Source organism: Phasianus colchicus, chromosome 7, assembly GCF_987193195.1.
Source record: "Phasianus colchicus chromosome 7, bPhaCol1.hap1.1, whole genome shotgun sequence".
Lineage (NCBI taxonomy): Eukaryota > Metazoa > Chordata > Aves > Galliformes > Phasianidae > Phasianus > Phasianus colchicus.
In genome coordinates, this window is record NC_143442.1 from 25596723 (window position 1) to 25612014 (window position 15292).

The 15292-nt window shown below is 41.5% G+C and overlaps 1 protein-coding gene across 2 annotated transcripts; it reads left to right on the forward strand.

Moving 5' to 3' along the window:
* The first annotated feature begins 22 nt into the window (after window positions 1-22).
* Window positions 23-11905, forward strand: SUMO1 (small ubiquitin like modifier 1). 2 transcript variants are annotated; one of them, XM_031601245.2, is made up of 6 exons: window positions 23-70; window positions 993-1176; window positions 7108-7182; window positions 8270-8347; window positions 10000-10071; window positions 11035-11905. In XM_031601245.2, the coding sequence occupies exons 1-6, from the start codon at window positions 48-50 to the stop codon at window positions 11101-11103; spliced, it is 501 nt and encodes a 166-aa protein (XP_031457105.2). In that variant the 5' UTR covers window positions 23-47; the 3' UTR covers window positions 11104-11905. The 2 variants fall into 2 exon arrangements, with proteins under 2 accessions (XP_031457105.2, XP_031457106.1); XM_031601246.2 differs by lacking the exons at window positions 23-70; window positions 993-1176 and adding an exon at window positions 1499-1656.
* Window positions 11906-15292: the final 3387 nt, after the last annotated feature.

Consider the following 15292-nt stretch of genomic DNA (forward strand, 5'->3'; position numbering starts at 1 on the left):
GTCTGGCTGTCGCGCTGTGCAAGTTTCCGCCTATAAGCAGCGGCCTAATGGGCTGTGCTATGACTGCGCGGTGGGTGTGGGCTGAGCGCAGTCCCTGTTGCTGCTTTCGGGGTTGCCTGCGCTGCCGTCGCGTGTACGGCCCTCCCTGCCCGCCGGGAGGGGGCGCTGTCGGGCCCTGGTTGGTGCTGCCGTGCCTCCCTGCCTTTACGCAATCGTCCCCATGAGTCAGCAGCGCTTCGTTTCCTGCCCTGCCCTTGTGCAAGGGGTGCGCTGGGAAGCCAGCAGTCCGAAATACGGGGATTCGCGTTATTCCCAAGGGCTGGTTTTTGTTTTTGTTTTCTGTGGGAATTCTTTTTTACTTCCGATATTGCAGTGAACATGTAAGCCCTGTAACTAATAGCATCACCAAAGAAGCAGTGCTCAGCTCGGAAGGCCATTGTCAGACTGATGTACCTATATTCAAAGCCTGGTTTCAGTGCTGATGGCCCAGGATCTCGTTTGAATGTTATATTCACCCTTTCTGCCAGCACGACCTGCTCCCAAGCAGCTGTGCCAGCGTTAAGAGCCAACTGGTTGTATTTGACATTAAAAAACCTGGGTTTGGTAGGTTAGAGGCTTCTCAGAGGAGATGGGCCACTGATTCTGAGCAGGGGCGCTGCGGCCCTTCTCTGCTCGGCTGCATCCATGGCCTCGAGTACAGAGTTACACCTCAACCTGAGGGGATGGAGGGCAGCTCACCGACTGCAGGTGACTGAGCTTAGTTGCAGGGGGGAATCAGGGAAGTTATAACACTTCCCATAATAGTCTCGTTTAATTCCCGGGTGATTGCAGCAGCGATGGCTTCAAGCGTTCTGAGAAGAGCCTTACATGTGCATGCTGTGTTCTTTAAAGCAGTGTGGTAGTGTTTTAACTGTGAATATACAGTATGTTGAATTTACGCAGCTAAAGAAGAGGAGCGTGTGCTCGCTGATGCGTTGGCATCTTTCTCGCAGGTCGAGGAGCGGTTCCGCAGACGCAGCGCTAACGCAGCTCGTGCCCTGGGGCTGTGACTTCCTTAACGAGGCGGAGCGGCGAGAGTCAGCGCGGTGTGTGCGGCCGTGCACGTGTCAGAGCCGTGCCTTTGTTCTGTATGGGGGCAGGCAGCCGAGCGAGCGTGCGCTTTTATTGCAGAACCGTGTAAGAAAATGGGTAGCGTTAAGAATTACGCTCGGGTTTTATGCTAGAGCCACACCGGCGCACGGCTACCCTTCTGCATGTAGAGCTGTGCTTTCGCTCGTGAGTAGCAACGGCGCGCAGGGTGAGACGCGTTCTATTGTTGGTGCCGTGCGTTGTTTTGAAGCCGATTTGGGGGAGGGGGGTCGGGAGCGTTACTGAGTGACGCGCCCGCCCCGCCGCCCGGCTCGCGGGATGAGCTCCTCTGCTGCGGGCCTACGCGTGGTGCCGGGCTCCGCACGCCGACACGGAGCGAGCCGGGGCGGGCAGAGCCGAGCCCCGCTCGGGCGGGGAGGAGCCGGCGGCGGGAAGTGAGCTCAGGCGCACAGGAAATCCCGCCCGCGCCGCGGCCTGTGTTTGCGCTGCGGGCAGAGAAAGGAGCCGAGCCCCGCAGCGGCCCAGCCGAGCCCGCCGCCCGCCCCGCGCCCAGCCATGTCGGACCAGGTACGCGGGGAGCGGCGGCCGCGGGGGGGAGCGGCGCTACGAAGCCACCGCGGCCCGGGCGCGAGGCGGGAGCCGCTCCCTCCGCCACCCCCCTCCCCCGGCCGCCCCCTGCAGACGGCGGGGCGGGGGTGTCCCGTCGGGGAGCGCGGTGTGTGTGCGTGTGTTTGGGGGGGGGGGAACGCCTCACGCCTCGGTCGAACTCTGCCTCCGGCTCCGCTCCCCTCCCCGCTGGGGGTGAATCCCTCCATCCCGCCCCGCTCGGGGCACTGGGAGCGGGGCGGCCCCGGGGCGCGCTGCTGGCGGGGGTGGGCGGCTCGGGGAGGGGGGCGGCGCTGCTTTCCTTTCGTTGCCGTTGCCCGGCGGTGCGGTAGGATGCCGCTCCACGGAGCGGGCTCTCCGCGGGTTGGGCCGGGGCCCCCGGCTGCCTTAGGAACGCGAAGGGGAGAAGGGGGGGTGAACTCTGACTTGCCCGCTTCAGCGTTGTTTGCACGTATTAAACATCCGGTCCTTCACCCAGACCCTGTCCTGCCTCCGCTGGTGCGCCGTGATGTTGTCAGTTCTGACCGTCAGCCGGGGACTTCAATAGTTCCTTGTACGGCAAGTTCTTGGCTCGCTCGGCAGGCACACGCAGAGCCCTTTGCTCGCATCCGTCGCGTTATGCTGTGTGACCTGCTGGCTGGAAGTTACAACAGCGTTCCAGTTCCAATCCGTGCACTGTTTGACTTGATCATTTATAGTACTTTCATATGGCAGTGTTTTCTAACTTTGTCACGATCATTTGGATTCTGAAAAATCAATGTTAGTATCTACAAATGTTTCTTGCGATGCTGTGAAGTCAAGAGCAGTACCAGTGCCAGCCAGGGAATTACAGATATTCAAAACTTGATATGCTGTATCTGCTGTGCAGAATAGCCTCCATAGGTTGTGAATAGAAATTATTGCTGTACGTGCTGGTGGTCACCCGCTGCTTTTCAGCCCCGTGCAGCTGTGTTGGTGAGGCGCTCTGTGAGTGCAGCTGTTGCTGGCACCGATTAGGGCACGTCTTCAGTGCAGGGAACTGCAGGAAAGTGGCTGTGTAGAAAGCAAGCACAAATTCTGAACTAGATTTTGTAGGCTGTTAATTCACGTGACCCATTCTGTAGTGCGCTGCATTTGTGAATTAAGGCGTGTTTTAACACATAGCAGCTTTCATTAAGTAATTCCTTCTCCAGCCCAGTCCTGCTAAAGCACATACGTGTTTGGAACTGCTTGAAGTATGTAAAATTTACTGTATGGGATCACCTTTTTGGTCTTTGAATAACAGCCCACGTTGATTTATTGAAAATAGTTAAGCTAAGTATTATCATTTACATGTCTCTGTATTGGGGAGACTGCAGCAAGAACTTAACAGCTGCCTAAATAACTATACAATGTGCAGAGCTGTAGTCCTTATTCCCTTGTTTATCAAAGTAATCAGTTGAAGTAATATCAACTAGAATAATTTGCTTGTGTGTATGGGAATCGTGGAGTCACAGCCTGAATCTCTGAGCACATGGGGAATGGACCTGGTCAGCCCTGGGAGCACAGGTGAAGGCAATTCAGCTGTGTGACAGGAAGAGGTGGAGCCTGGCTGCACCTCTCTTAGACCTCATAGAAGGGCTGACTGACACTGGGGATCTGGAGATCCCTCCTTGGTGAAGCTTTCCCCTGTGAGCCTGGAATCTTCTTCCCTTCCGTTGTAGCATTTCACCTCTGTAATAATGCCTTTCTCATTGTACTGATCTGTTCAATTGCTACAGCCTGAAATTGGACATTGCTTGCAGTGTCTTCCTTGTGGCTCTGAAATTAAGTTGTTAAGAGGATGGATGCCATTTGGCAATAGTTATGATTTTGACCCATCCTTCTAGTATAAATCAAGAAGTATGCTTGATTTAGTTATTTTATTCCCAAGGAGAGAGGTACTTTCTTATCATAAGAGTTACTGTAAGGTGGGCAAACTGCAAAAAGCACGTGGTTGCTTGGTGGGATCCAAGCAGAAGAGAAAAATTGTTCCCTTCTCTGAAGAATCTTGGGTTGTTTTTGCTCTAGTTGAATGCAAGTGTTTGTCTCTTCCTGGACCACAAATAGAATGCTATGGCACAATTTTATACGTTCTCTCACTCCTGTAGCAAATGTCAAGAGTTCATTGGCTGGATTATGAAGTGTAGTGCAATTGTATGCATTCTGTAATTTTGATTTAAAAAAACCTGGAAGTATCTGGGTATGTTTAGACGGTAAAGTCTGAGCACTTGAGAAAACTGGAGGAGGAAATTTGTAATACGCAACCTTACAATGCTTGTTTTGTGGTTCTGTTTGCTACAGCAGCAAATACCTGGCACACTTAGTGCATTTCTTCCAAGAAGCTTTGGGTGCTTTAAGGTCATGAATTCAGAGTTGACATAAATGTGAGACAGTACTAGGGGCCTCACTTTGTGCTCTTTAGGTGAAAAGGGTTTGACTGTGTTTTTGGCTATGTTTAACTGTGTTATGACCTAGTTGTAGGTGAAATAGATTTGACTACGGAAAAAAAGTCTTTAAAACTTCAGAGATCTAATGGAAAGTTAGAATTGGGGTATTCTTCTTTTGTTTGTGTGGTTATTTTTCTTTTATCTTTTAATGTAGAATTTCATGTTGGAAGAGTAACACCATTCCTGTTCACAGTGCAAGTGAAAGTCTGGGGGATAGCTGGTGGGTTGGTGATCCAGGGTTTTGTTAGTAAATGCTAGTTGTTTACAAACTTGCAATCTCCTTGCTTTATTTGTTCTTAAGAGGTTTTCTGCTGGGCTTTACCATTTGGCATTGAATAGCAGTGTAGTTAGCACTGACAAAATGCAGAGAGGTGTTTTAGGCTTGGAAAGTCTTGTTGTATTGATTTCAAACCTTTTGCATTGTTTTATTTATTTATTATTATTTTTATTTTTGTCAACATAGGTTTGACCCTGTTTCTCTTTTCCTGAAGTTCTGTCTCAGCACTGATTTTTTGTGGGTGATAAGTTGCTTGGGCTTTAAACAAGCATCTGGTATGGTGTTTTAGGACTCTAGTTCCCTCTTTCTAATTCCTGCTTTCTCTACTGCTTGCAGCTTTCCCTATTAGATTTTAGTACTTGAGTCATCTTTTCCTGTGAGCAGAAAACAAATGACTTAGGAATCATTGATTTCCAGCTGTATTGGCCAGAGGTGCTGTTACAGTAGTAATAACATTTTGTCATACCTTTTACAGGATGATTTGTTTATAGGAGCTAAGTAGGTAAATGTTACAATGAAGTGTTTGAACAGGTACAAATACTACTTCTGTGATAATGTGCTGCTGTGCAATTCAGTTCTTATGCAGAAGTAAACTAAGACAAAGACTGATCTGATCCTTTGAAAGGACTGGATGTTTTAAGTTCTCCTACAAACAGGAGAAATTTGTTATGTACTTTGCATCTGTAGAGAACTGAAACATTTTGTTTCCTTGAGGCTAGTAATCCTGCATGTAGGCAATAAAAATGCTGTTTGTGCAAGCAGTCAGGACAGGTCTTGGTTCTCATTTTCATTCTGTGAGTCAGGAGTGAAAGCCAGCATATTTTTATTCCTGCAAATAGTCCATGAGATTAGAATTCAGCTATGTTAGAGAGGAAAAACTTAGGTGGGAAGCTTGTTTGCTGAGACTGTTACTGGTAAAGACTCCTTTCACGTGTCCAAAATTACTTGCTTGGAGACTTGAGAGCATCCAGTTTCTGGAAGGCTTGGGGTTAATTTTTTATTTGGTCTTTGAGGGTGATATAGCAATCCCAGTTGTCTAGATTGGCCACGGGTGAATATCAGACCAGGTAGAGTCTATGGATTTTGATGCCGCAAAAATTGAATGGATTGGACTTGAGGCAGTATTCAAAATTACACAAAGAGCACTTCCTCTTCCTTTCTTCCAGATTGAGTAGTGCGCGTAGGGGAGGTAGTTGCAGACTTCCTCCCCTTTTTCAACTTATTATCATAAAGTCATAGAACGGTTTGGATTGGAAGGGACCTCTAAGATCATCTAGTTCCAACCCCCCTGCTATAGGCAGGGACACCTCTCACTGGACAAGTACGTAGTTGTGCTTGTTTAACTTCTGGGAGACTGGTAGGAGGGTGGGGAGGGGAGATGCTCAGAAAGGTTTATCTACCATTTTAATATGGAGATAGGGTTCTATCTGGACGGTCTTAATATGTAGGTGTTGTAAGTATTTCAAGTTCAAGCATACAATGAATATTTGTATGTACTTGGTAAAAATCACCTTTATGACTGGGAAAACATGTATTAGATACCTGTACACATTCTACTTATTTTGTCTACTGTGCTAAGCGGTGGAATGAAAAAGGAAGATGAAACACAATCAGCAGGAAGTCCGTATTTCTGATTACTTGGGAAGACTTTTTGATTGAGTACCATCTGGACCTGTGATGGTGTCTGTATAGGATCCCTTGTTGTAATGGAACTTAACTGAAGCCCTGATCCAAATGTGTAGCGGCAGGCAAGAGATAGGGTTAATACTGCCTGATTTTTGGCTTGCTTTATTTATCAGCAGTTAACATGAGAACTTTGATGTCCCCAATTCATGCTTTATAGAATATAGCACTTAAGTTGAAGAGCTTTAGTGCTTGAAATGTTGAGTCAAAGTTTTCTGTACAATTCATTCTTATCCTGGAGAGATACCAAAACAACGTAGTTCTTAGAAGTACAACTTGAATTTTTAAGAATTAGTCTTGTAACAAACATACTAGAAGGAAGCTTTTAACCAATGTTGTTTTGTAGTCACAGAAGAAGATAGCTTACTGTCCTTTTGAAAGTAGTAACTGCTGTTGATGCAGTAGAAAGATTGGAAAGTGTTGTGTGATTCACTGCCTTTACACTGGTGGGGAGTTGTAAGTATTTGTTTACTTGTGCTGTCCTTTTTTTGTCAAGTATCTGAGTCTCTTGGTATACTTGAGTTAGTGGTATAAAATCATATCTCCCAGGTTTTTTCATCTGTCATATATTTTTAAATCATAGAATTAAAGAATTGCTCAGGTTGGAAAAGACCTCAAGGTCATCAAGTCTAACTGCAACTCACTACCCTAACTGTAGCAACCCTCAGCTAATTCATGTCCCTGAGAACCACATCCAAATGGTTTTTAAACACATCCAGGGATGGTGATTCAACCACCTCCCTGGGAAGCCTGTTCCAGTGCTCCCCAGCGATCCTTCTTTTGTTTTTCATTGTGTTTCTTTCATCATTTGCTTCTCACACGTAGACAGATAAACTATTGACCTATTGTAGTAGCATTGCTACTATTTTCATGCAGAGAGGAAGAAATAAGATACTTTGAATAGTGAATAGAATTTAATATGATGAGGATAACTGGCATCATACTGTCTAGTGAAAATAAGTGTTGGACTTCAATCGTAAGTTTTTTTTAATGCTTTTCTTGCAGGAAGCAAAGCCTTCAGCTGAGGACTTAGGAGATAAGAAAGAGGGGGAATACATTAAACTCAAAGTCATTGGGCAGGTGAGTTTTTAGATAATGGATATCTGGGAGATGATGTGAATTTTTAAACTATTTAAATGAATGGGACAGTGTTGATACTGTAAGTTCTTTGATGTGAGTCTTCTCCTCCAGACCCCAAATAAACTATTTACTAATTGTCAGCAGTGTGTTAGTGTACTCTTAAATTTGGGTCTTTGGATTTTGTATACACCAAGCATGAGATCAACCCTAGGATAAGAATAGGAAGAGGATTCTGTTGACTGACTTGTTGGTAGTGGATTGTAAGTCTGAATTTGTATTGTTTAAATAGATATCTAAATTATTTTTGAACAGAAGTTCTTCTCCACAAAGAACCATTCATTCATTTGATGTAATTCATTTGTTGGAATATTAGTGCAATTGCTTTTTACTGGAGACATGATTTTAACTGGTGCTAACATACACTCAAATCTTGCTGGTTTAATCTGCTATGATGAGAGCACATTCAAAAGCTGTGTGACCCATGTTCTGTTTGCGCAGAACCTTTTGTGATCTGCTTTATCTGTAGCCCTTTTCACAAGTGCAGTGATTTGTACCTTATTGCTTGTAGGAAGGACTACAGAATAATGAGAGCTGAGATTTTGCTTTAGGTTGATGTTATGTTGCCAAGTCAGCCTGTATCCTAAGTTCCAGATGATTGCTCTATTTGAACAAGGTTTTGCATATATTTTGAAATACAAGCTTTAACTTGTCTCGTGGAATCTTAGAGCAGAAGTCCCCTGCACATGTATGTTTGTATTTTGTAAGTATGTCAGCTGGTTAAAGATGGAGTACAGACTGAGCTGAGTATGGTATTTAATACTTCTGAATCCAAGAATGTCCATAGTGAGCCGAAGGCTATACTGTGCCATCTGTTTTAAAACAGGGCTTCCTGCGAAAGTGATGAATGTAAGTGCATAAGATGAACCTCCTAAGATGATTTAGCAGTCACTAAATTATGCCCAGTGATAGTTAACTAATATTCTGTGCTACTTTTTCTGTAAGACTTTCTTAATGAAGCTCTTAAAATGAGCATAGAAAAAGTAAGCAGTTACTAAAATAATCTTTTTTTTTTCTTTTCTGTTCTTAGGACAGCAGTGAAATTCACTTCAAGGTGAAAATGACAACACACCTCAAGAAACTCAAAGAATCATACTGTCAAAGACAGGTTTGTGAAATAATGACACTGGATATATAGTGGCTGTTCAGAAGGTGTAGAAGTGATCTTTTAAAATGTCCACACTTGCATTTATAGTTACTGTAAAATCTTCTGGATCCAAATTCCCTTGAAATAGAATACTGCAGCTTGGGATGAGGGCAGCCTTAGACATTGTTACTGTCAAAAGTATGGTAATAAATTCACGCTAGCTATTATTCCCTAACCTAGAGAAATATGCAGTATTAATGGTTGATACAGGTAAATAGTAACTACTGTTCCAGGACAGGAAATATATGTTCACTTCCAGATTCTGTGGCAGATACTGTGGATTCAGTGATGCTATTTCTAGTGGCCATGGCCTACTTCACTCCTAGCTTTGGGGACAGATGCCTTATGTGGCCTTTTCTTGAGCAATTGCATTGAAGTTCAATTCAGTAGATAAAATTATTAAATTAAAAAAAAAAAAACTTTTTAGTGATGAGCTCAATTTGCATCAAAGTATGGCCAGTTCTGTAGAAATGCCTTTTTTATACTATGATGCAGTAGATTTTCTGTGTTTTTGTACGCTAATGTTACTATATGGCCTACTATCCTACTAGAGAAGGAGAGAAAAGGTTAAACGACAGATAGCCTTGTAGCCAAAATGAAAAATTGATTAAAATTGGGATTCATCAGAAAACTTAAAAGCAGATCCTGGAAATCATTCATGCCGTTAGTTGTATTCACTGTTGGAAATGCTTGTGCAGATTTTTTTCTAAGAAATCATGTTTAGTAGACAGAACTATATTCGTCTCCTGGCTGAATTCTGGAGAGTCCCACTTCCTTCATCAGTAGTCAATGCTGGTTTTGGTGTCAGATAATCTTTCTTTTCTAGAGGGACATCAAGCATTTCTTCCAAGTTGACCAGAGGGGTTGTTGGAACATGGTGGAAAGCTTTTCCTACTTATGAGTTGTTCTGCCTAATAACTTGCAAGCAATATTTCTGAGACGTAATTGATGCACTAAACAGTTCATATTTCACTTGCACTTACTTTGCTGATAATGGATATGAAAGAAAAGGAAAAGGTTAGATGTTTGTCTTAGTTGCAAAGGTGAAGTGTGGTACTGAGTTTAACAGAGTAACTGTAACTGTACACTAGACCTCATTTTATTTGCTCTTGGGGTGCACTGTTCTCTGCTCCCTATCCTTCACAGTGTAGAGCTTTTACAGAGCTTGTAACTGTAAGGAATACCATTCTTTCTTACAGTGATATAAGATTATGAAAGCAAGACTAGGAGTTCCTGAAGTACACACGTTCTATATGTTATGGTAGTCTTTAATAAGGCTGATAAATGGTTCAGAAGACGACTGCATGTAATGTCTTGGGAGAGAGAATATAGTTGGAACTTTAGAGGAGGTGGGGGGGGAAATGCTAAGGAAGTTTCCCAGTTCTTGAGCTAGAAGAACTTTACTGTAGCTTTGGAGGAACTATGCAGTTCAGCGCCATTTTTCCCCCTGAGACACTTGGTAGCTTACTTGGAAGCAACAGGATAGCTGAGCTCTCTGTGTAACAAGAACCTACACTTTCTTTTTTGACTTACATGTGTGTTGTTTTTATTAAAAATGTATTATCAATGTGTACATCTCAGTTGAGTTTTTCTTACGCATTTCTGTTTTTAAGGGTGTTCCAATGAACTCACTCAGGTTTCTCTTCGAGGGTCAGAGAATTACTGATAATCATACCCCCAAGGAGGTGAGTTTCTTTTCAAAGAGTGTTGCATACAGCATTCAGTGGAGAAACTAAGTACAGAATTTGTTAGTTTATCTATTCTGCTACGCTAACCTGATTTATTTCTTTAAATATAGCCAATCTCTTAGAATATATCTGACTAAATGTAGTCTGGCTGTACTTGTCTGACTGTAGTTTTTAATAAGGTTGGTACATAGGTTAGAAAAAAGACTGATTGGACCTTCACATGTAATTTTCCCTCAGGAGAAAGATGTACTCATCAGTGGAAAAAAATTTTAGGGAACCGATCAATTGTTGAACTAGATCTTCAGCTTGGATTTGAAACAAACATGTATTTTGTTCACATTTATTAGATGAAAGTGTAAATAAACAGCAAACAGATTACTTCTGCTGTACAGTGACTTCCACCAATTGTTACAATAAAGCAGGAAGAAACATTGAGATATAATGATGACTTTCTAGAAAAAAAATCAAACTTGTTGAATTCCACAATGAGCAAGTTACTTTGTTTGAGACAACAGCTGTGAACAGGCTTTGAGTTGCAAGCTGTAGGTCTTAGCAATATCATGCTTAGCAGCATGCAATATATAATCCATATGGCTATACAGCAGATGCATTCACAGTGTTGGTAGTTACATTCCTGTGCATCTGTTGCCCGAGAAGGAGTTCAGAGGAAAGTAAAGCTAGTAATTCCCAAACTGATGTGTACTGCTTCACAAGTGGATTTAGACTTCACAGATAATTTTATTGCTTTGACTGGGATGTGCTGAAATGTATATGATGGAAGAAAAAATACTTAAGATTGTGAGTGTTGGCTAGTGAGGTATTGAAAATTTTTTCACCCCTTTGTCCTTTGAAAAATTATGGAACAGGAGAACAAAGCATCAGATAGCTTTTCTAGGACCTGCTCTGAATTCAGTGCACCAGATTTATAACAATTGTGCTGTTTTTTCTCTGTTCTCACAGCTGGGGATGGAGGAGGAAGATGTGATTGAAGTTTATCAGGAACAGACGGGGGGTCACTCAACAGTTTAGATCCTTCTGTTTGTTTTATTTCCCCTTAATCCTTTTTTATTTTTAAATAATAGTTCTTTTGTAATGTGGTGTTCAACACTGAATTGAAACTGGCACCCCATCTCTGGGAGTTTATTTTCAAGCGTCTGGTATTTTAAATTCTCGTGCTCATTATACACTATTGTTTCTGTTTTCATTGTGCTGAACTTCTGTGATCCAGCTGCAGCCCTGCTCTCCTTTTCCCTTCCGCCCTCCCCTTTAGAAATACATGTACACACATGCATTTGTATGTTCACTAGGTTCGTGCATTTCAGGCACGAAGGTTGTAAGATCTGCCAGGTGGGCGAGTGTTCTTAATGACTTCCATATCTGCCCTGAAGTTTTGATGTGTGACTGTTTCACTCCTGGACTATAACTTTCAGTGCGAGATGAAGTTTTTCAGAACTAAACTGTGGAGAAATCATGTATCCATAACTCAGCTATTTTGCTTAAATTGTGCTGATGGCCCAACGAAGAAGATCAGAGTTTGAAATGAAAGGCTAGAACCGTTGTCATCTGTACCTTGCTCCAGAGATGGCTTTGCTGAAGACATAGAATTGAAAACCCTAATGATTCTTAAATCTTGCCAGAAGAGCCCAGAAGCATTTTAACTTCATATAGCAATTAGTACACGCAGGTATTCATGCAAGAATGTTCACAGCAGGCAACTGGTGTTACTTTGACGCTCTTGTTTGTACCTTTTGGCCTGGGACATGGGTTTTGAATGGACATTGTCTGTACCAGCTTCATTTAAAATAAACAAGAAAAACGATTTTATAAACAATTTGCATTTTCTTTTCAAATGTTTGGAAATGAACAAAAACGTGAAAGGAGATAACTGGGGCTTTCCTTTCTAGTGCCTCTACATAGAAGGCAGAAAAAAAGTTGTGGTCTGTAAACATACCTTGTATAAAACTATTTACTTTTTTTTATTCGCATAAGCAATATACTTACTGGTTTGGATAGCAGGTGACTCTTTAAGACTACTAGCTGTTTCTTATCCTGTTAGAGAATGTTCACATAGTTACATACTGCTTCACTTTATGCACAAAAGTTAGACTGAAAATGCAACTTGGAAGAAAATACAAAGGTTTAATATCTACATTTCTTATGATTATGGTACTAATGAGTGATCTATCTATGATGGATGACATGGGAATGTCAAGACGCTTCAGCTCTTGAGGGTCATCTTCATGTTGTAGCTAGCTGTAGGTTCCAAATAGTCTTGGTAACCTTTGGGTGTGAAAGCTCAGGTGGAAGCTTATAAGCAGGGCAGGATAGCCAAGATTTCTGCGTTGTCCCTGCTTCAGCTTTTCAGCAGATGGATAGGATTTGTTCTTGGTTTTGTAAATCAAGTTCGTTTATGATTGACAGATTAATTTAAAAGCATTTTAGTGCTGGAAGAAATTGCAGATGAGCTGTCCATGTTTTTGTGGCTCTTGCTGTACAGGAACTTTCCTTCTTGTGGATTGTCCGATTTCTTTTTTTTTTTAATTTACTAATACTTTTGTATGCATAGTGGCACTGAAATTTTTTAAAAGATTAAAACTTTTGATTAATAAATGTTAGAATATGGAACTTCAATCTTCAAGTATTCTCTGTAATGCAGTTCTTCCCACTGTGATGTAGAACAACGTGGCTTCTTTGGATTTAGCTCCAGTTGCTTTTTGAGAACAATAAAAGTACCCACTTCAGAATACCAGAAATAAAACAGCCTTGTGATTACTATCAGATCATCTCTAATTTAATTTTTTTTTAATGCTCTTGTTAGTAGACAAGTTCTCATTATCCCACTTCTGCAAATTAGGAACACAGGCACGGTGACAGTGATTTACTGAGGTCACTCAGGAAACTGAAGGTGGAGATGAAAAAAGAATCCAGTTCCCCTGTGTTTGATGCTTGTACTGTTGCTGCATCAGCTTTCTTTCATTCCTCCTGTTCACTTTACTCTTTCGAGTCTGTTTTACATGCTCTTCCATATCAGTTTTCTAGTTTTGAAGCACTGCCTCACCAGATGATATGGAGGAGAGCTTCCTGACAAATGCGATTTCAGCTTCAGTGGAATGAAGCTCAAGGCTAAGGTGTTTTTTTTCTGTTGCGTAACATTCTCCTGAAACATGTCTGTTTATAGAGTAGACATGGTACCACTGGCAAAATGACTTCCTTTTGATCTGCTATCAAGCATCAAGGATCTAAGGCAATGTCTGTACAGTTGTAACTGTTCATGGAGCAGTAATAATAGGGAAATAGTACTCTGACTAAAGATTAGTACTTCATGTGAAATTGAGGATAAACAAGCTACATATGCATTGGTACAATTTTAAGGAACTTCATTTTTTGGAAGTTGTACTTCGAAATAAACCATAAATTTTGAAGTTGAGAGGATGAAGACTTGGTTTTTCTTCTTTGATTTCTTTGGATCAAGTAATTTAGAAATGCTCTTTCTAAACCATTCATAGATTTGAAGCTCATGACAGGAAATCAGTCTCCTTTGTATGTTGGAGAAAAATAGAAAAGATCTCTTCCTGCTTGTGAAATTTGGCATCCTCTTCATTGTTGTGCTTACCTGTTAATTAGAAAAGCTCAGATCAGCTGTTGATAGCTGCTCCTGCTCAGTGGTTTTTGGCTGTTATTGTTTAGAAAAGTGGTGAATGTTGGAAAAAGAAACAATCTTCACAGCAGGAAGGTGTAGAGGCTATTCACTTCAAATATTAAGGCAATTTAAATATTTCTAATTATGAGTTAATGTACTTGATATTCATTATCATACTGTATAAAGACTGCATTGATAAGTGCTGTATAAAATATCAGGTTCCATGTGGAGGTCTTTAAAGCTAATATGCTTAAAATACTTGTATATTTTCTTAAATATATTTATATGTACATAATTGTAAATTTGAGAAAATGAGATTTTGAAGTTAAATGCTTAAATGCTTGCAGGCTTATGGACTTCAGTTAGAATGTCTACTGACTTGAAGCCTGTTGCAAATTTTAATTAATTCTATATTTAGAAGCTCTACACCTATTTATTAAAATTTTTAGCTTTTCCTACTTTGAATTAGGATTATTTTTGAGAATATGGTACTTAAGTATCTGTGCTGACTGGGGGGTCTTCCATATGCGCTTTTGAACTAACGATGTGCTGGTAAGTTTTCACAAATGAGATGATCGGCTTCTGAGTCATTGTACAAAGAACTATAGGGACTGTGCAAGTTGGAAGTAGTTAGAAGACAAGTGTCTTTGTCTTGCCTTTAGAACGTATGCTTGATGCATGTTAAATTCAAGTGAAGTTAAGCTTCAGCTTAGGGAGATCACAGGAGTTGATTACTCTTGTTTGCAGGAGACTCTACAGAAACAACAATACAATTTGGATCTGCAAATGTCCTTTTCTTTCACTAGATATTAGTCAAGCAGAATATAAGATGACTGGCAAAGAAAAGTTCTTGTCTTGCTATAGTTTATCTTACTGTTGATACTGAAAATTTGCCTTTTCTGAAACAATAACACATCAGTTGATTGATTTGGGTGTTTCTTCCAGAAGTCAGCAATAAGGTCTTCATACCTTTTGTAAAAAGACAATTCTATTTTTGTTTCTTCTTTCTACTGAAGTGGGCCAAAGAATCTGTGGTGAAGCTGCAGAAGATAAGCAAAATGTATTCTGGCACCTCAAGAGGTTATAAAGGTTATCATGGTCTGTCTTAATTTTAGGCTAATTTTCACTGGCTGATAAAACGTGAATGCTTTTACTTCCTATCAATGTGATGTATATACAGACTGTAGTGGCAGTCTGGGAAAATAGCTTTGGGAATGAGAATAGGACCAATTTGGTAAAGAAAAAAACATTCGTTCTCTTTTGAATGAGGTTGGAACCTTTAGCTGGAAGAGCTCACTGCAATGACCCATACCAAGTATTTATTTATTCTTCTGTGTGGTTTTTCAGACCTAGCTTTTTGAGTAGCTGAAAATAACAAAACACCTATGGATGAGAAGTATCTAGTGTTCTAGTCCAGTAGCTTCTATTAGCAGCGCTTGTTACAATTGCAGATGTTCGGAGTCTCCTCTTTGCCTGCAAACTGTTAATAAAATGGACTGAAAACACAAGTCAGACATCCTCAGGTTAGAAAGCTGATGTTTTGACTTGAAACCTGTGAACTCAGTAGGCTCATGGCTG

Excerpts from the sequence above, each read along its gene's own strand:
- SUMO1 (XM_031601245.2), top strand. The coding sequence starts at position 48 with ATGGGCTGTGCTATGACTGCGCG. Across the intron at positions 71-992 it reads GGCTGTGCTATGACTGCGCG|GTCGAGGAGCGGTTCCGCAG; the intron begins GTGGGTGTGGGC and ends TCTTTCTCGCAG. Across the intron at positions 7,183-8,269 it reads AACTCAAAGTCATTGGGCAG|GACAGCAGTGAAATTCACTT; the intron begins GTGAGTTTTTAG and ends TTCTGTTCTTAG.